This window comes from Thermobia domestica, chromosome 7 (assembly GCF_964235325.1).
Source record: "Thermobia domestica chromosome 7, izTheDome1.hap1.1, whole genome shotgun sequence".
Taxonomy (NCBI): domain Eukaryota; kingdom Metazoa; phylum Arthropoda; class Insecta; order Zygentoma; family Lepismatidae; genus Thermobia; species Thermobia domestica.
The window spans coordinates 132,201,238-132,223,720 of record NC_137460.1 but is presented as its reverse complement, the minus strand read 5'-3'; the positions used below and the strand labels follow the sequence as shown (position 1 = coordinate 132,223,720).

Sequence of the window (22,483 nt, the reverse complement as noted above, 5' to 3'; positions counted from 1 at the left end):
TGGATAAAGTCATGGTTCGATAACTACAAGGTTCGTGGTTCGAAACCAGTCTCGAGAGTTTCAGATTTTTTAAATTCTTAATTCCTCAGTTCTCAAGATCTTTCTCTTCCTTTCTAATCATCTAATGCTCTAAAAAGAGTTATCCACCTTAATTCGACAACTGCCTAATGTGATCCTCGCAGTTCGAAACCTTCCCTTCTTCTGTTTCACAAAATCACAATTTTCGTCATAATACGAATGCTGTCCGATCACTTTTCCCCAATTCTAAATCTGTGTATATAAATCATCCCTCTCTGTCTTCATACTTGAATCTCTTTCCCTCTCTCTCAATGTCGCCCAGGAACTCATATGGCTTGAGATCAAACCTTCGACTCTTGAAACAAAATGTAAGCTCTCTGGCAATGTGCTATCGTAGCTCTATAGGTTTTTTGCTAAAAGCAGTGTCTTAAATTTTATTCCGGGGGGGGGAGGGGATTCTCCGCCGACATAAGATTTTCACTTTTTTATTAGTGTATTACTATATATTTGATGAAACAATACTTATTTATGAAGCTCAAGGGAGGGGAAATTACACCCTCTTGTCCTGCCCAAATGACCCTCCTGGAACATTTGCTTGCAATTACTGAAAAGAGATGAAATGAATAATTGAATAACATTCATTTCTGTCAGTAGATATTTTAGAGGTCTACGCGTGCATTACAGACTTTAGGAAGCACAAAACCTACTGCCGTTATTGGCAATTTTCATAGATTTCTTAGGGAGCATCTTACTAGCTTGCAGTCTTTAAATAAGGGAAAGAATGAAACGAAAGGTCTTTATGAAGGTCTGGGAACATTGTGTGACTTTTTTTAAAATTTAGGCTCTTAAAAATATTTCAGAACAAATGAATGGAAAAGACTGTTTTAAAGCTATAACGTTGTAAACTTGATTCCTGTTTCTTTTTCAGCTGAATGGAAAGAGTGTACTACGTCGCACTCACTACTTTAGACAAGGAGAGGTGGAGGAGGGGAGGAGTTGTATTGAATACTAGATGCAACTGATTGATTGAGACATGTATTTCTGGATGCATAAGAAAACGGGGTAAGAGTTTGTTATTAATTTGGACTTAGAACTTTTGTAACAATTTCTATGCCGCGAACTGTACAGAAAGTTCACAACAAAATGCATCTCAGAATTCTCTGCAATGTGCCTCACTTGAAGTGCAGGATTCCACGAGCACCTCCAAGCAGCAAATTGAGCAAAGCGTCAGGCGATAAATTCCCCCAACATTCCCAAACAGAACTTGCCTAAAGAACTTGACGAAAGGTCTTGTGTAACCGATCATGGGAAAAGGTTTGAAATTCCTGTTTTAGAAAATAAGACTCAGCCGATTAAGGATTTTAATTTTTCACGAACTGCAAGCCAATCTTGTCGCGCGGAATGGTTTCATACATTCAATCTGGTTACATTATGTTTTGATTGTATAAGGCATATTATTTGACAAGTAAAATGCTGATGCAAGGAGATGTATTAACTTTTCTCGCCGAGGGTTCAAGAACTGGAAAAAGGTCACAGACCAATTCAGAGCACATTTGAAAAGCCAATTCCATTGTCCGAATAATGTCCGTGTAGGCATTTCCAACACAGTTAAAAATATGTATATAAAATGGTAAAAATTGTAGTTAAAAATAGTCATTTTCTCGTAAGTAGCACAAGTTTTGCTATTGTATTTGTTTTTAGCTGTGATTTAAGTGATGGAAAATTTCTGCACCATACCAAAATATAGCACAAAACTGGCACTGGATTAATTAATCTTAAAGATGTGAACCAATATGCTTCTCGAAGATGGAATTTTACCGTCATGAAACTGTTTAGAGCTGCATTATATTATTATTATTATTGTCCAACCAAATATAATTATTGTTACATTACGAACATATATTCGTATTATCTTACCTATGTTACATTCTCGCGTCTATTTTCAAAACAGTAGTTCAAAATCAGTTTGCCCCCCAGTGAAAAATACTTCCGACGCCACTGCCATAAATTCTTCCATATCATTCACTTGCATAAATTGTCCGTGTTGTTTAGCGAGAACGGAATAATCGTGGGTCGTTAAATTGAAAATTTCTTTATTATCGTTTACTTTATACAAGTATTAGGATTTTGATGAATCATTCTTCCTCTAATTTATAGTGATAAAATTATAATTTTTTAACGATGTGACTTCTCTCAAAATGTATTCCAATGGTACAAGTAACAGAGTAACTAAGATTGTTAGCGTAACCAAAAATATGCGTCTCTGACAGAAAAATAAACATGTTGTGACCGAAACGAACTAGTCTGCATATCGACAGAATTACATTTTCGTTTATGAGATGCTGCAGAAAATTAAAGTGCCACCCCAATGTAGAATGTCTTAATTGTCATTTAGAAAGGTAAATCGGATAGGAAAATACATATACTAAATTCGCAAAAGTAGTACTACAGAGTTATTATTTTCTTTCATAGATACATCTACCCGTAGAGGTAGAGACAATTTTAACAACCGGTTTGGGCGAACCGACTAATGACGGCATCACTTGTTGTAGCATATGAAAGCACTACAGTATATTGAAAAGAAAAATTATCACAGAAACAGGCTGTTGTCACTTTACACCTAGACAGGGAAAACCATAATCGTGAGTATCCCAGATTTTCTTCCCATAACTAATCAAGCCGAAGTGAACTACATTCAGAATATCCCGATGTCCAAAGATGTGAAACACTGCCTCTATTTTCGAGCCGAGTCTGTACGTAACCCAGGCCAATCACAAAATATAGTGATCCTTATTCCTTAGATGATGCGCTACTTGCTCATCAAATTTCATTCAGTTTAAGCCAGTAGTTACCTAGAAGTAAAGTACGGCACGCTGAGCCGAGGTGAGCCTGTCTCTCGGCTACTTCGGCCAGCAAACTTAGTGATTTATACTTCCTATATGATAGCCTACTTTCGAACCAAATTTGTTTTAGATGCGAATAGTTATCGAGAAATAAAGTACCAAAATGCAAGGTGAGCCGAGTCGAGGTTGATCGGCGCGTCAACGAAATATAGTGAATTTTTCTTACACTATGAGGACTTGCCTACCAAATTTGGTAGGGCCGCGGTGATTCAGTGGTAGTGCATTCACCTCTGGTTCTTGGGGTCACTGGTTCGATTCCCGCTCTGTAGTGAAGAAACGCCGCGTGGTATATGGCAATCACTATTTACAGCCCTCGAGCAACAGACAAAATTTGAAAATTTGGACTAGTTAAAATCAATGCATAAGCGAAATAAAGCGTCTTCAATAATTAGCTTGCTCTAAAGTACTTTATAAAATAACCAGCAGACTGCATATATCACCTTTCGCTATTACTATTATTATTTAATTTAGAGATCACTTGATTAATAACTATTTTTTCTATTGGAATTATGTATAAATAGTTTAATCATTAGTGAATATTACGACATCCAAAATTCCCATATATCACTTCCCCGAAGAAAGAGAAAAATTGTTTAACTAGGTAGACGGCAAAAAGAAAAACTTAGTGTTGAATCAATGTTAAAGATAAAGAATTCTTTTCAGAGTCCCTTGTCCATCTATGAGCTTAATAAAGAATATTTCAAGCTCCCAAACCCCTCGACAAGAGAGGGAAAATCCTCTAGTGACAGACTACAGACTCCTTTTGATGTCAACAATGGCCACAATGATATTTCAAACATAAGTAGTGCTGCTTACACCCACCAACCTATCAAAAATAAATAAATAAAAGTTGATATTGAAATAACCCGCCAAAAGTGGCTTTTTAACACCTCATTTCTTGCTCTATATGATCGCTTCCAACTACATAGCATCTGCCGAAGAGAAGTCAGTGGTATCTACAACACTCACCGCAAACTCTGCATGACCTGAGAAAGAACATCCAAGTATCGTAACATCTTTGCAAGACATTGTATTAAGTATCATTCTCGAGTTGGGAACGAGGAATTTAGTGTTCTGAGAAAATGAGACTTCATAGGAATTTAGTTCAGGAACCAGTCGGATCGAAATTCATGAGAAATCTGTAATGTGTGTAGTTCTTGATGCCGCAACATTTGTTCTGAAAAGAAAGAAAAAAAATGCATAGTTAGTTTAAAAACTCTACGAAACTATAAGCGAATAATGAAAATTGTCGAATTTCAGACATTCGTCAATAGATATAATTGTTGCAAGTATTCTAGGCCTATGAGTCAGATGAGATTATTGATTTCCGACGTTTCAAATGCACGCATTGTATTCATTTGCACCGATGATTATAATCATATTTCTGATAATCATATAACTTCCTGGAAATTTATGGAATTTATTTCACAAAACACTTAATGAAAATGTGTATTAAGTATTTCAGTCTGTAGAGCAAGCATTCGATATATCTGTTAGAAACTAAATCATCGATGCTTTCCACAGTTGCGAGTGCTCTTGGTGCGATCCTAGCCATTTGATTTTTAGGTGGACAACATGTCCGTGGATTTTTCGGGATTCGTCCGTGTTTTTCCACATTCTGATTCCACCAGTTATTCCATTAGTCGTCCGTCTAGTTTAGCCTAAAGGCATAATCGTAGGTCGTTAACCTGGAAATTTCTTCATTATGATTTACAATGATTATACAAGTATTTAGGACATTGTTTATCCATTTCTCCCTTAAGTTGTAGTGATAAAATTATAGTTTTTGCCTATGTGACTTCTCTCACAATGTTTTCCAATAGTACAAGTAACGGAGTAACCAGGATTGTCAGCGCAAATCAAAATTTGCGTCTGAGACAGGAAACTAAACATATTGTTACCGAAACGAACTGGCTTGCATATCGACAGAATTATATTTCCGTTCATCAGAGCTACAGAAAATTGAAGTGTCATGTATCAACTGTAGGATGTCTTAATTGTCATCTTAGAAGGTCGATAGGAAAAATATATATATTAAATTCGCAAAAAATAGTACTAGGGATTTATTTTCTTCCCTAGACACTGGCTCTACATATAGATGTAGGGAAACAATTTTAACAACCAGTTCGGACGAGCCAATTAAATGACATTACTTGCTGTTGTGTATGAAAAGCACTACAGAACATTCAAAAGAAAAAAATATCACAGAAATAATCTGTAGTCACTACACTTAGACAGGGAAGATCATAATCGTCAGACTTCCAGATTCTCTTTCCGTAGCTAGTCAAGCCGATGTATACTAAATTCAAATGCTTTCGGTATGCAAAGCTGTGAAACACAGCATCTGTTGTCGCCCCGAGTCTGTATGTAATCGGAGACAGGTACCAAATAGAGCAATCTTTATTCCTTAAATGATAGGCTACACTAATCACCCATGAAATTTCATTCATATCAAGCAAGTAGATACCTAGAAATAAAGTACTACATACAAGCTGAACCTGTCTCTAGCCGAGCTCGGCCAGCAAATATAACGATCTTTACATCTTAGACGACAGCCTTTGCAACCAAATTTCGTTCAGACGCGGCTAATAGTTCTTAAGAAATTAAGTACCATATACAAGGCAGCCACCGAATGTAGCAATCCTTTCCTTGGACTGTGGTCTTACTTGCCCCTAAAATTTGGTTCGTATCCGGTCAGTAGTTACTGAGAAATGAAGTACCCTCCATATATCTATATATATCCATGGGTGGACTGGCTATGTAAAAAGGGCGCGGTCACACACTCTTGGAGGGCGCCGTCCATCTGAGGCTTTAACTTGTATGGAATACCCCCTCCTAATAAAAGAAAGTGCCGGGGGCTTCCCCCGGAAAATTAGTACACAAAACACAACAAAAGGTTAACTAGCTATTGCAGTTAATCAGGATAGATTTATACAAATTCAATATTTTCATAAACAAACAAAGAGACTTTGACTACTAAATACGAGGCGTGTTTTTTAAGTAAGGTCCGTTTTGTTGTAGACACTAGTAGTTCGCGCGCATACCGCAACTAGCGTGTGCGTCGTGTACCGGCATGCCTCGAGAACAACTGTGCTCAGTTTCAACTCTGTAGCTGACCTGTACGGTTGGGTTCTGTGCTTTCACAATGTTTAAAACTATCAAGTCGCCGCGTGTGAGGTTCGCTCAGTGATACGGTTTTTGTCAGCAAGTAACCTGTCTGCTGCAGAAATTCATCGACAAATTTGCGAAGTGTACGGTGATACTGTTATGAGTGCAAGCAAAGTGCGTAAGTGGGTACGAGAATTCAAAAATGGCCGTGACAACGTCCACCCACGCTCGGTCGCCCTTCTTCGATTACAGACGATTTGGTGGCTTCAGTTGAAGCGAGGGTTCGTGAGAACAGGCGCTTCACAATAACAGGTCTCTCAAACGAATTTCCTGACGTGTCGAGATCAGTGCTTTACAAAATTTTTCTGAACACCTAAAGTTTAGGAAACTGTGCTCCCGTTGGGTCCCGAAACTCCTAAAGAGGACCACAAAAACCAAAGATTTGAGTGTGCTATGAAGTTCTTGACTCGTTATCACGAAGAAGGTGATAGCTTCTTGAGTCAGATCGTAACTGGAGACGAAATATGGGTTTCGCATGTCACGCCCGAATCGAAGCAACAGAGCATGGAATGGAGACACACACACTCGCCTGTAAAGGTGAAGGCCAAACAGACTCTGTCCCAGCGCAAAATCATGGCGTCGGTGTTTAGGGATAGGCATGGTGTTTTGTTGGTCGACTTCATGCAACGAGGAACCACTATCAATGCAGAAGCATACTGCCAAACCCTGTGAAAGCTACGCAGAGCGATTCAAAACAAACGACGCGGCATGCTGACAAAGGGCATTGTTCTTCTCCATGACAATGCAAGACCTCACACTGCAGATCAGACCCGCGATTTGTTGAACAGATTTGGCTGGGAAGTTTTAAACCACCCACCCTACAGTCCGTATCTTGCGCCGAGCGATTACCATCTGTTCCTCCACCTCAAACAACACCTCAGTGGCAACCGTTACAATGATGACGACGATGTAAAAACGGTAGTGAACGCTTGGTTATCGGAGCAGGCGGCAAGTTTTTATGAAGAGGGTATTTTGAAATTGGTCGAAAGATATGATAAGTGTTTGAACAAACTTGGTACCTATGTCGAAAAATAGAGTAAAGTATGTACTTTCTGAAAATACATTTACTTTTTTGAAATAACATTTCATTGTGTACTTATGTTCAAACGCCTCGTATATTAGGCCTATATAAATCTGCACACTTTAACTGAGACTACAAAAATCACACCAGTTGTTTAAATTCTTCGGCTACATTTGTTAACAGCCTAATTATAACTGAATATTTGAGTTAAGTTTGGGGCTTATGCTATTTTTCATACTTCCGTCCTTTTAAAGCTAAGTTCATCATAACATTAACTTATTTTTCATCTATTTTTAAAAACGTTAATGAAAAGTATACATGAAACATTTACTACAAATTAACAAAAGTAAATTAAGAATTATATACCTACCTAGCGAAAACAGAAATTCAAAAACAAAACTGAAAAATGAAAGTAAAGTCACTGCTTTATGCTTGAAGGAGCCTTCGCATCTTGCTTTTTTCCACACATTTTGTCAATAATAAGATTGTTATCTATTTTGGTCGGAATGTCTCTTTCTGAGTTCATCAAGAACAATGATTCCAGATGTTCATCTGTAAGTCTTGAACGGAGTCTTGTTTTTATGTAACGGCGGGAGTGGGAGGGAAAGAAATGTAAAAATGATCCAAAATGACCGAGATTAGAGTGAAATCAATATATTTCGAAATCGCTGAGATCATTAATGGTACCACCAAAGCCTAAAACAGAAAGGGCAAGGCCGTAGGCCGAGTAAAGACGGGATCTGGGGGCGGAGCATTGGGGGTGGGAGGGTTGATATATAAAAATCATCCAAAATGACCGATATTAGAGTCAAATCTATAAATTTCAGGGTCCCTAAGATCATTATAATGACATTCCCAAAGCCAAAAACAGAAACAGCGAGGCCGCAGGCCGAGCAAATACTGGGATTTGGGGCGGAGCGTGGGGCTGGTAAGGGTGATATGTAAAAATCGTCCAAAATGACCGATATTAGAGTCAAGTCTATATATTTAGAGGTAAATCTAGTATCATTAATAGCATTCCCACGCCGAAAACAGAAAGAGCGAGGCTGCAGGCCGAGCAAATACCGGGGTCTGGGTGGAGCCTTAGCTGGCCAAAGGCTAGCGAATTTATAAAATAATTATGTACCTTTGTTTTTTTTTTTTTAATGTGTTCAGAGAGGAAACTGTGCGTCTTCCCGAGGCTACGACGGGTCTTAGCCCCTCCCGAGGAGGGCGCAAAGGCACTGATGTGAGGAGGGCGCAGCGGCCATCGGGCCGGTACTTGATTATGGCCAGTCCACCCCTGTATATATCTATACCTGAAATAAGACTATAAGGTTGTGTATGCTTACGCTGAAAGCTATAAAATGAAACATAGTTATTGTATTGACTGGGAGTCACGGATGTAATTTTTTCATCACCACCATTGACATACAATAATAATAACTTTGTTCTTTATTGTTCGCATTCCGGAATAACTTGAATAAAAGTGACAACCCTAGACATTCAACTTATCGTCACGTGGCTTTTGTCACGTAGCATTTCTTTGACGCTACCTAATGTTTCAATAAAATGTCACTCGTGTATTCCACATTTCGATTTTTTAATTTATACATTTTTAATTCTTTTGTATTTGTTTCTAACTTTTTTTTTTTTTTTTTTTAAAGTTCAACTGACATATTAATGAACTGAATACACGTTCTTATGAGCTTAATCTGTAGCTGCTTTCTGCGGGTTCGTTTGAGCTACATTCAGAAATGTAGTCAAGGGGTTCCATATCCCTTAACCAAAAGTGACACAAAAATATTACTTATAACTTCTAAAGTACCAATTTTCACACTAACTTTTAAAAGTGACAACAATCGAACTCCCCGTCTCAAAATGAAGTTTCTGGCTACACGCCTGGCTACATTGAAAATGACTTGAAAATAATAATGGCCATGCTATAGATAATTTATTTGAAGATTAGTGGCTGAAAACGTTGCTAACGTAAGAATTGATTTATGCAAGACGGTCGGCTGTAGGTATTTTGACACGCTAGGCTAAAATATTTCGGTTCCCCCTGATTGAGTGATATTATTTAACCTTTTTGTTTAGGTAGAAGGCCTTTACCAAATAATAATAATTAGCAAACCTGCACGTCCTGCGCAAGCGCAGGAAACTATTATTGTCTGAATGATTGAATTTTTATATATTAATCTCCCCTTCCCCTCCCCCAACCCTATGTTCTACCGTCAAAGTGAAAATATTTTTAAAAAAGTTTCCACACTCGAAAGTCATCTACGTTAAAACTTAGATCGAGATCGGTCGCGCAGTTCAAGAGTTCTTAAGTTTTTATTTATTTTTATGTATTCGCCCTATGAATGTTGCAACTCTGCTAACAAAAAAAAAAAAAAAACCTTCTGCCATTATCCTCCGTACAATTTGCCACCCTGCGTGGCTGCGTAGTTCGCCTATATGGACAAGTTGGCCCTGGTTAGAAAGACCAAACTCTGTATTTGCATACTGGCCATGAGTACATGTTCTTGAAGTATCATGGCTCGTAGAACTGTACCCTGTATTACAATTAGCAACTACTATTTCAGAAGTAAATTGACCAAGGTGGTTTAAACTAGAAATGGTAATGATCGACCATGGACTTCATTAAGTAATGGTGTCTGCGCTAAATTTGAAGAATACAACCAAGTGATTATAACTGCTATGCTTACAATCAACATATTTGAGTATCAACTTTGCAGTTGACAGCAGTAACAGCTTGTGAGATTTAAAAATAGTGAGAAACACTCAAAATATATTTATGAGGCACACCTACAATATATATTTATACTAGTGGATATTAATTTTTTTTTTTTTTTTTGCATTAAAGATATTTCTTATTTTTTGGTTGTAGTAAATTCCTCTATTACGTTTGCTAAAATAATGAATGCTGTGTACCATCTTCTGTATTAACAGCAGAGATGGAGTAGGTCAGGATTTGTGAATGAGTCAATAGGTCATGGGTCAACATGAGGTGACAAATTGCGGCCCACTACCCACCGTGACCCTGCTCTGACTCACGCTGATTCACTGACACACCATGAACCACCATGAACGAGCGACCCACCATGACATACTAGGACCCAGCAACTCACTCTGCTCAATGCATTGTACACAGCATTTTCTGAACAGGGTGAATTTATATAGGTTTTACCTTCGAGGCCTCCATTTTTCTTTCTTTCTTTTTTTTTTTTTTATTTGTTTCATTTATTGTTACCTGAGATGAGTACGAGTATATCTAGGTGAAGTAAGAACTTCAGGCACTTTTGGCTATTGATATTTGTAATTGTAATAATAGCATTTGGACTTACTACTTGGCTTTCGAGAGACAGTCAAATTTTACACTGTTTTTATTTTCTTTCTTTACGTTGGTCTATTTTACCTTGATTTGATACTTTCAAATTTAATTCTATTTTCCACCGAAAAGTATCATACGATAATTAAATTGACATTCATTGTAATATAGCCCATGACAAACACTTTACTATTTTATATCGCAAAGGTCAGGTCCATCGGTATTGTAACAGAGCAGTGCTTGAGCAATTGACCGTAGAAATTCAAGCTCCCATTAGTGATAATTTCACGCCTTGCTTTATTAGAAGTGTGAACTGTTTAGTTAGTTGAGAGGACGGCGTGGATCATCGGTCAGAGTGGAAGAAGATGGGTTTTGGTGGGTCAGAGTGTGTCATGGTGGGCTTAGCCTGACAGTGGGTTGTAGGACAGTGGGTCATGGGTTAAGTTTTTATTGACCCATGCCATCTCTGATTAACAGCATTGATAGTATGGTATATTTAGTCTCGTTCCGCGTACCTTTCCGTAAGTATATCATATCTTCAGTATAAAATGGATCGTTCGGTCTTTCCAATCGTAACGTGAATAGTCACAATTGTTTTTAACACCGTCCGACACTATGAGCGTGATCGTAACATACCGTCATACAATTGTAGAAAGGTAGCTCCTACGGAGATACAACGAAAACTTTAGCGACTGTACATACAAATTTTTTAAATTCAGTTTCCAATTTCTGGATGCTTCTTGGGTATACATAAGTCTCTATCTGGGAATTGCGGTGTTTAGAATCTTAAAAAAGAAAGTTACATCCAACTGAATGTGTTCTATCCTGTGTTCTCATACAAGTATTCTTATCCTGTGAAAAGAAATACCACCATCACTGATTGCATTGTATCAAAGAACCAGTATTATGCGTTATAACACGACATCGCGATTTTCACTGCTACAAACTACGTTGGTGCACAGGCATGAAAATTCTGTACTTATACAAATTTCCTACACATATTACCTACAGTGTGGAAGAGAGTACTTTCGAGAAAATAACCCCAACACACCTCTGGGGAGTGGGAGACAGGATACATATAAAATGATCGAAAATAACTTACATTAATATCGAATCCATAGTTTTCGGGGTCCACGAGCTGATTGGTGACAATTTCCATGTCCCTAAAATCTAAGTTCAGCCACCTGTGAGGTAGCACACCCTAGCACATCCAGGGGAAGTAGGAGGAGTGACACAAAAACCGTAACGTGAATAGTCACAATATCACGATCCGAAAATGTCCGATATCAGTGTCGAATAGGTAGTTTTTGGAATCGCTGAGATGAACAATGACACTTCCGATGTCGTTTACATTCAAATTCAGCCTCACTAGTAAAGAGCATAGGTTATGGCAAAATGCCTTATTTTGCCATTAAAAAAAACTTTTTGATAAATGCCATCCCTTAAATTAATTGCCATATTTGCCATTAATTGCCATATCTGACTGCTGATTCTTTTCAATTTTTCCTTGCAACGGGAAATGCATGTCAAGTTGCTAACTGATAGAGCGGAACGCATTATCACTCAGTAAGATAAGGAATTTAAGGTTTCTAGCTGGTTCGCCCCAGGGGCTGACTCACCGTATTATTAACCAACTGAGTCCCACAAATTCTTGGAAAGAATAAAAGGTAGCAGATGTTGCAATGACAAATGATCTCTCAAGTTAAAGGAATTAAGTCTTGTTTATTTCTTAATGCTGTTCTGTGAGTTACTGTTCCTCTCTCACTATGCCAAAAGTTGAGTGTATTTGATGGTGTAGTGAAAGATTTGTCCAATATTCCCGGTGAAAAAGGTTAAGTTTTGAAAAAAAAAAAAAAAAAAGTGTGGCCGTCTTGTTAGTGAAAACCACGATTTGCAGTAAATTAGAAATATTTCTAGTTTTGGAGGGTGAGAAAACAGTTGATCTGGGTTTGGATCCCATCGTTGTCGCGTGCTTTAAATATACTCCTCTCACATCGATAGATGCTGAAAGGTCGTTTTGGCATTTTAAACGGATCTTAACAGACAGGAGACATGATCTTACGGTGGAAAATTTAAAGAAAGAACACTTCTTGTTATTTCATGCAACAAGAAGTGAACTGTGTGCTATGTAGCAGGACTGCTTTCCTGAGAGCCAAGGTAGGCTTATCCCAAAGTTAATCACAGAGAGGAGACCAGAAGAACTTTCACTTTAAGTACGTCGTTGAATTTGCCTTTTGCATTCTTCTGCAATATCGAGGGTATGAATGACACCTACTATTAACGTGGGCTCCGAACCAGGAGCGAGGCGTAAATCCAGTATACTTGGCAGGTGTACAGATCCAGTACGTAAATCCAGTATACTTGGCAGGTGTACAGATCTGGTACGTAAATCCAGTATACTTGGCAGGTGCACATATCCGGGACGTAAACCAAGTATACTTGGCAGATGCACAGATCCGGGACGTAAATCCAGTATACTTGGCAATTACACAGATCCGCGACGTAAATCCAGTATACTTGTCAGGTACACAAATCCGGGAGGTAAATCCAGTATACTTGGCAGGCACAGTCCGCAGCAAAAAACCTGCAACATGAGCATGTAAGTTTATTGTGAAACTACGCTTAACAGCACAGGGAATCAACGTAACTCTAAGTGCCACGAATCACGCCAAGAGAAATCTCGGTGTCGTCCCCTGCACACTTATTTTGGAACAAAAGACTTCGTCGTTTCACAATAAACTTACATGCTCATGTTGCAGGTTTTTTGCTGCGGACTGTACACAAATCCGGGACGTAAATCCAGTATACTTGGCAGGTACACAGATCCGGGACGTAAATCCAGTATACTTGGCAGGTATACAGATCCGGGACGTAAATCCAGTATACTTGGCAAGTGCACAGATTCGAGACGTAAATCCAGTATCCTTGGCCGATGCACAGATCATCATGCAAGATAACCCCACTGTACAGACCGTTCCCCCCACGCTCCCCTGCCTGCAACAGAGCTAGATTACAGGATCATGCCACCCGCCCCGATTTTTAAGCACGTTGTTGCTCGTTGATTTAGAGTTTAACGTCCCGTTTAACACTGAGACTATATAAGAAGTGGATCTACAGCTTAACGTGGGATTTGAACCACATAAGCTTCCACCGGAAATCAAACTCAGGTATCCTGCACTGAAGGTGTGTACGCTAACAATATAGAGGGAGTTCTTTAAGCACATCGTAATTTTTTTAAGCGTTCCATGGTTATGGTTTTTAGGCTAATGAAGACTAATGATTAATGAAAGTGAATGATTCCAAAATTGTTTGTGCTTTCCACCTGGAATCAAACCAGGGACCACGTACTTTTTAATTTTAGTTTAATGTCCCACGGTTACACCCTTTAGACTAAAGACGAAGGATGATCAATGAAAATGAATGATTGTGAAATCAATTTTCTCTGCTCTCCTTAGGAATAGAATTCGGCACCAAAAGCCTATGAGCTAACCATCAGGTTAGCGAGGAGACCCCAGACCATGAAATAAGATAATGATTTCCGTATCCTGGAAGTGCGATGGGATAATTCTGGTACATTACCTAACAAAGGTAAAATATAATGCTGATTATTGTTCTAATCTCTTGTTGGCTTACTTCAATAAGCACTTATTATATATTAAATCGGAAAGCTCCAGAACTGGTTCCCGAACGAAGAAAGTAGTAAAAGATCTTGAACTATTCTCGCAGCCACTTTACTTGCCTGATCCCAGTGACTTTTTTTCTTTTTAAGACTGAAGGCACTCTGTGTAGTGTGCAATTTGAGAACTTGACACAAAATGTGATTATACCAGTTCAAAAAGTTCTTTGAAAACGGCCTGGAAGTTTTCTACTGCAAAGAGATAGCGCATAGAGTTAAACGGGAGTTTTATTGAAAAACTGTAATGTAATATGATACTCTAACTCTCGAAAGTTAATGAACTAAAAATAAACAAATAAATAAATAAAATAACAGAAGTTTGGAATCATCCCTCATAGTTATGAAAATATCTTGAGTTTTAAAGTTAGTGGAACCAGTGAGACAATAATAGACCACTGATCTTTGCAACACTGAATCGCAAGTTCGAACACTTGTCAGTAAATGGACAGTTATTGCACAGTATATGTTTATGGGTACCCTCGTTTCTGTTACATAATCATTAAAACTATAATATTTGAATAATCAACATTTTGCAGTTATATTTCATTATTATTATTATTATTATTATTATTATTATTATTATTATTAAATAATAATTGTTCACTATTAAATTTTAATTAAATGTGTTACATTTGTTAACCAATAAAACCAATCCTATTTATTTTAACTATAAGGTTGATGATGTATCATTAATACTATTACTTTCATCGAATATTTAGTATTGTCTTTGAAGATAAGTTATTATTCAATAAGCATATTGAAAATATTACTTCTAAACACGAAGAAACCTGGGTTTTATCAAATGGACTTCCAGGGATTTTACAAGTCTGAAAGCTTCTTTACTTTTATATTTTGCAAATGTAAGAAGTCATCTAGAATATTGTTTTAATGTGTGGAACAGATATACTCAATAGTCTTCCAGTAATCTAGAACGTATTCAAATTTACTTCTTGCCTGGCTAAGATAGAAATTTAAGAACATGAGTGGAAATCGACTCAGAAAACTAGATAGGCATTAGATTAATCTTAGCCAATAGAAGGGAACTGTTTTAATTGAAAATGTTACATAACATCTTAGTTGGTAAATTATATTTGTGTCATATCTTAGATTTTTATGTTCCTAGAACACAAATAATTTAGAATTCTTAGATGTGTGCCAAAATTGGCAAAAGAACGTCCTATTTATAAAGGACTTGAAACGATCAATAAATGTTCTCGTACAAAAGATATCTGTAAGAACGATGATATAGTTATCTTTAGTGATTTTTAAAGCATATTATTTGTGTATTGCTTCAGTTTGTTGTTGTACTTGTCATTTTATTTCATGTATTTTTATATATTATATGTATTTTATGTACTGAGGACATTATAATAGGATTGTTATCTGTAATTTCCATATTGAATAAAAAATATTATTATTATTATTATTATTATTATTATTATTATTATTATTATTATTATTATTATTATTATTATTATTATTATTATTATTATTATTATTACAAAATGATGAGGAAAACCACGGGAAGTAAAATTTAGTTTTCATTTCTGGTTTTAACTCTCTATCATATCTTTTGGTATTAGTAGAGAAAAAGAGAACAGTTTCTAGTAACAGTACTCAAGCATAAATTTTCTGTATATGAGGGAAGAACGTGAGACAGCTCATATTCTTCACTTCTGTGGTTAATCAAGGATATCATATGTTACGGATTTCATGTTTACACAACTTTTATGGTTATGTTGCATGGTCTATTTATTATCTTCCTAATATTCCAGTCACTTTTGCTTCAGTGAACTTCCTCAAAGGTATGAACTTCTTGAGGTCAAATCTTGAACTCTATGTTCTACACAGATGCAAAAGTGGCTGAAACATAAGGAAGATAATAAGAAATCATGCATCTAATATTTTAATAGTAGTAGTATTAATAATAATAATAAACAAACAGCAGTGTCACGTTCACACCACACGAAGAAGTTTGGTTCTTAAGGCGTCATATTTTCTACCTTAGTAATGAAATAGAAAGTGATAGTAGATGTCTACTTCTTCCAGTCATTGCAAATCTGAACATGCCTACCGCTGAAACCAGCTTGTAGCGACAGTTCAGTGCTGCTGTTCTTTGATACAAACTGTTCTGTGTTGAATATTGGGTCTCTCAAATGAAAATGAAGTGCTTTGTCGGACAACGTTTCCAAGAGGACTGTTGTAAGAAAACATATGGGAAAGTGAGTACACGTTTAACTCGAATGTGTGAAATAAATGAGATTAATCAACAGCATTTACAAAAATAGTAAGAGACCTAAACTGTGGGTACGTATCACATAAACAAGTTTCTTGTTAAATATAATATTTTCGAACAAGTTAGTTGAGATTATCTTCAACACCACAAAGTTCGGAAGAAAGGAAGGGAGTGTGGGAAAGGTTATGTGGAAATGTCATGTGATCATTTGAAAAGGAAGAAAACCAATCAATGCAACTTATCCTTGGAAAGTGTCTTTGTTCAACATGCTAGAAAGCGGTATTTGTTTCTGCAAATGAAGGTAATACAGAACCAGAAAATGACCAAGAGTGTGTACCTGCAGAATATAACCTAAAAGAAATAGATGAGATGTGTCCTATATTAGGCATATCGTAAGTATCAAAACTAAGGAGAATTAATGTTGAAAGACAGAAAGATGCATGAGGTAAAATACATAAAAGAAACTTAAAGCAATCGTTTTCAGAAAATACTATCATGGGTGAAAGGCAGAATTATGCAAATCCTTTGTGCGAAGAATATGGTGTTCTTACTGAAAACTGAAGATTAAATGCGTGCGTGCTGCAAATGAAAAGTGATAATTATTAATGCCGGAAAGTTGCCCGAAGTCTAAAGTATGAGAGGAACTACAAGTGTCGGAATATTTTATGCGAATCAGTTGAAGCTAACCATGCAACATGGGGCGATTAGAGATCTTGAGAAAATAGGATGAAAACAGTTAAGTACGGAAGCAATAATGACCGTTCAAGATTTTCTAGCTCGATAATAACAGCAGAATTTTTGCTTTTTTTTTTTTTTTTAAGTGAAATCCAGTGAAAGTAAATCGAATGAAGGAAATTAGAAAAAAAAACAAAAAACAACAACTTTATTTTGTGTGACTTGAAAGGATTGTGCTTTACCTCAAAAGTGTTCCCAACAATATAAACAGCTTTCTTCATATTCTGTGCTTTGAGACCAAAATAGCGTACCTTTGCTAGATTTGCGAATGTGTGTTTACCATCAAAATGTTAAGCCTATGTTCAAAGAAGCACATTTAATGTCAGAGCTGATTAAATGTAATATAAATAGGTACTAAATGTATGATGGATATGTGTTTTAGCTGCACTGGGATAGAAATTATTACTGATATGCTTAATGCCGAAATGGATTAAAATGTCAATGTTACACAGGGAGCTGGTATAGACAGATCCACTGTAATCACCATTGTTTTGAGTCCCAGAGAATTCATTAAAAATCCCGTGCAGAATTTGTTAGCCCTCAAACAGCATTACTACTTATTAAAAAAACTCAATATCAATATTTGAACTTTGGCGAGAGAGAGTCGGGTTCTATTCCCGGTGGGAAATTACGTAGTTCGGATTTCACGTTAAGTTGTAGGTCCAAGTCTCATACAGCTCCTCTGCTGAGAGGAATGCTAAAGTCTAATTCATCTATGAATATTTAAAGAAATATAGAGTTGACCTAGGTGATACTGTACAGAACTAACTGGTTTTGCAGAAAATTTCATATTTGTAATTCAAGATGAGATACAAAGTTATCATTGTCTCAAGTAATAACATTATACATGATTCAGTCACAGTATGTGTATAACAGGGATCATTTACAACACAGCAGAACTCAGTGTTCGAATTACTGGGGGAATGAGGATGATTTCGACCTCCGTAAAGAAACATAAAGTGTCACTGGAGGATGTGTTTATGTAGGTGTAAAATATATACTGTGAATATGGTTAATTTTTACCTCAGACAGTAATTCTCCAGATATACTTTTGAGACTTTGTCCTCCAAGAGTTAAGCCGCTTCCGTTGAGCTATATAATAGATTCAATTGTGATTACATGTCACACTTGTGCAGGACATATCAAAAGAACGATCGTCTACGTTGTTCCTTCGAATAACCATGTTTAAATCTACATTCACAAATTTTCAATATTCTTTGATATACAATATATACAAAATCCTAGAAATTCAATGGCCAAAATAGGTTTACAGGAATGCTTTGTACAACGGAGTTAATTGGTTCCACACTATGTAAAATAGCGTTGTTCGAGATCTATTTACAATAGCTTTTAATTGGCATTTTAAATTAATACAGGGTGTTTACTAAAATTCCAAAATGAAATTTCGTGAGCTTTTCTTTACCAAGCCATAAAATTTCATAACATTCGAAAACTAATAACAGTACCTATATTCTTTAGCATTTATCTTTATCTTTTCTCTACTTTCAAAGCCTGTTCCCTGGAGCGATAAAAACCTGATGTCTTTGAATAAACTGGTTAGAAGCGTAGGCGGTTTCGGCAATGCGATGCGATTTGCATCGCCACTGCTCAATGATGCCACCTGAAGGCCAATCTCAAGAGCCAATTTGGGTGCGAATTAGGTCATATTTTCATACATGCGATAAAAGCGTGCTTTCTTTGCGATTTGGTAGCATCTAAAATCAACCATAGACATTTTTGGCGGTGAATTCTGACGTTTTATAGAACAAAATTTTCCACTCTCTACTTAGATTTGTACACATGAAAGTAAATAAATAAATAATCGTGATCCCAAAAGCTAAATTTCATTATTTTCTCTTGACTTTCATGACCATTTTCTGATTTCATGACTTTTTCGTGACTTTCATGACCGATAGACACCCTGTAATAAAATGACAAAGCTTACATTTTAACCCATGATCTTCTTTTACTTTATGTTGATATTTCCATTCAGTTTGATGTCATCTTCGCTTTCTTTCTTTCTTTCCGGGCTGAACCTCCTATAATACCATTGTTGTTTGCATATATTCTGGAAATAAAATGAACCTCGGATTGCCAGACTTCACTAGATTTTTTCAACCTTATTCACTTTACACTTCATTTGCAATTATTACTGGTCCACTGACATATGAATAAGAACTGTAACTGTTATTTTTCGTAACTGTTTTGGTATAAAATGTTATTTCTTGGTGTACACTTTTACTTACTACTATACATACTGGATTCTATGTATACTTACTAACTGTACTAAATGAAACGTAAATATTTACAACTATGTATTTCTTTCTTTTCGTATTTAAATATTTTTTTTTGTATTAGTACCAAAAACTTGACCAGAAAATGTTTTAAGATATTCAACATCGTGTGTATCACAGTAGCCAGTTCAATATTTCAGTTTTGTTATCTATATATATAAAATTAAAAATCACTATATTTGTGACTAAATCTCCTGAACCGCCCGATCAATCTCGATCAAATTTGTAAACGATGAGGTTCGAGGCTGGGCTGGTTTTAGGCTATTTACTTTGATGGTAGAACTGAGGTATGGGGAAGGGATATAAAAAATAAATAAAACTTAATAAATCCTGAACCACTCCACCATTCTTGATCGAATTTTCAACATAGATGAGGTTCAGTCCTGGGATCGTTTTTAAGATTGAAATTTGACAGAGCAACGTACGGGAGGAGAAGGAGGGGGAGATATATAAAAATCAATTTATATAAGACTGAAAGTGACCATTTTTGTAACTTAATAGCTCTTGAACTATCCGACCGATCGGATCTGGAAACATTTTTGTAATTTCACTTTAACGGTAGATACTAGGGGAGGGGATGAGGACATATAAATAAAAACCAATAAAACCTAATAACTTTTGAACCACCCAACCAACCTCAATCAAATTTTCAACATATATGAAGGTCGGGCCTTGGGTGCTTTTTATCGTTTCACTTTTTTATCGTTTAGGGGCAGGAATTACTTTAGGCTATTCACTTTGACGATGCAATGTAGGGGAGGGAGAGAGAAATTTAAAAATGATAAAAAATGACCGATATTAATGTTGAATTCATAGTGTTCGGGGTCTATGAGTGAAACAGTGGCATTTCTGATGCTGTTTCAATCCAAGTTCAGCCCTGATAGTTGGGGAGGGGGAGGGGAATAAACATTTAAAAATGATCGAAAATGACTAATATTAGTGTCGAATCCATAGTATTAGCAGTAGCTGAGATTAACAGTGACAATCCTGATGTTGTGTGCCGCAGCACGGAGAAGGGGGAGGGGAAGCTATATATAATAATGATCGAAAATGACCAATATCAGTGTCTAATCCATAGTTTTCGGGATCATTTAGATGAACAGTGGCATTTCCGATCCGATTTAAATCCAAAATCTGCCCCGCCACTTGGGAGACGGGGAGAAAGATATCGAAAATGGCCACTATCAGTGTCGAATTTATAGTTTCTGGGTCCCTTAGATGAACAGTGATACTTTCGATCCCGTTTAAATCCAAATTCAAACCCGCAACTTGGGGGAGGGGGAGAAAGAGAGATTTAAAAATTATCGAAAATGACCGATATTAGTACTAAATCCACATTTTGGGGGTCGCTAAGATGAACAGTGACACTTCTGATGCTGTTTAAATCTAAATTCAGGACCGCATCTTGAGGGAGGTGGAATGCGAAATACATAAAACAGATCAAAAATAGCCCATATTAATGTTGAATCTATAGTTTCCGGGTCGCTGAGATGACCGGTCACACTTCCGATGCCGTTTAAAACCAAATTCAGCCCCGCAATTTCGGAGAAGAGGAGATAATAAAATGATCGAAATTGACCAATATTAGAGTCGAAATGCCGTTTAAATCGATTCCATTAAAAACAAAAACAGCATATTTCACGGGTACTAAGCTCATGAGATACGGCGTTGTGCATTTAAATTTTCATTTCAACCCAGCTAGTTCCATATATATAACGAGATCTGATACTTTGTTTTCTTTTAACTTTTGTTGTGTACAAAGTGTAGCTAAATTTATCGGGATAGAGTTAAATAGGTCTGTTAGATCTATAAATAGTAAGTGTAAGTTGGTGATATTAATCAGGGATCTAAATGTCCGAGTTCGATTCCCGATGGGAATTAATGTGGTTCGGATCTCACATTAAGTTGTAGGTGCACGTCTCGGTGCTGAAAGTGACGCTGAACTAAAACCAAAATCAAAATCTAATGTCCGGTAGAATTTCCATGGTATTTTAAATGGAAGGTATGAAATCAAATATATGTCCAGAAATGAATTTGGTGATCCATTAATACGAGAAGCTTGGGATAATACATGGGGTTCATTTTCTTCACAGGATAAGAAGACAACGATGGTATTACAGGGGACAAGAAAGATAACAAGTGGTTGCGAACATGACTCCAGAGTGAGCTGAAATATCAACATAAACTAAAAGAAGATCGTAGGGACAAAGGTAAGCGTTGTCATTTTATTAATTTAATTGAATTTGTTCATCACAAAAAACTAGGACAATAAAAATAATAATAAAAAATTCGGTTATTTTTACAATTTTAATTAGCAAACCTATCGCTAACACCTAAATATTTGTAATAATATGAGAAGAAGTCAAAAGTTATCAGTAATTTTCCCATATTTCTCTTTATAGATTATACGCACTGCTGTCTGTTCTCGCACGTTATAAAGTTATACTCTTGTCGTAATGCTATGAGAGTTTGATCTTAATTGCTCCATTTTTAATTTTTTATATTACAGAAAAAAAAGTGGCCGCTCGGCTGGCATGGTGCACTAAGGAAGAACATAACACAATCACCCGATTTCTATGGTCTGAAGGAGGGTGAGAGACTGAAATTAACCGACTATATTCAAAGGAACAGTGGTCTACCGCGCAGAAGTGTGTACAAGTGGATAGACAGTGGCCGAACAAGCGTGAATCACGAACAAGAAGCAGGAGGTACGTCAATCTCCACCATTTACTCGACTCCTACAACAACCAAGGAGATGAAGTTTTGAACAGAATAGACACAGCAGTTGAAACCCTGTGAGCCAGAATCCATGCAGAAAGTATAAAGTGAAAATACTCATACCCAGTAATAAGAAAGAAATTAAAGGTTCAAACTTTCGCGCGAAATGGAATGCTAAACATGTGTTTTAAGTGAAAAGGGTCTGTGCCGAAACACTATCAGGAAAAGGGGTGCAAAATTAACAGTCCACGATATAGTGATACGATTGCCAGCAATTTCCACCAAACGGAAGATCTACTGTCAAATACAGTACTTTTATTGCATGAAGACTGCTTTTTGTTCTTTCTTGCAACACACTGTCAGCGGTGTGGCCATGTTCTTTACAATAGAAGAAAGTAAAAATC

At 36.7% G+C, this 22,483-nt stretch overlaps 1 protein-coding gene and 1 long non-coding RNA gene across 8 annotated transcripts in view; one reads left to right on the top strand and one right to left on the bottom strand.

The window, feature by feature from the left end:
• The window catches only part of LOC145690397 (uncharacterized), a 145,251-nt gene that overhangs the window by 62,789 nt on the left and 59,979 nt on the right, over positions 1-22,483 (bottom strand). For all 7 annotated transcript variants that reach the window (XR_014132205.1, XR_014132206.1, XR_014132207.1 and 4 more), the window contains one exon: positions 3,891-4,098. Coding sequence is in view for 3 of the 7 variants with exons in the window: in XM_081765237.1 (XP_081621363.1) it covers positions 4,050-4,098 (49 nt within the window). In the remaining 4 variants the exon portion in view is untranslated. The remainder of the gene's footprint in view (positions 1-3,890; positions 4,099-22,483) is intronic.
• On the top strand, positions 965-22,054 carry LOC145690398 (uncharacterized). Its single transcript, XR_014132209.1, has 3 exons — positions 965-1,080; positions 21,455-21,571; positions 21,871-22,054. It is a non-coding gene; the product is annotated as an uncharacterized LOC145690398 (long non-coding RNA).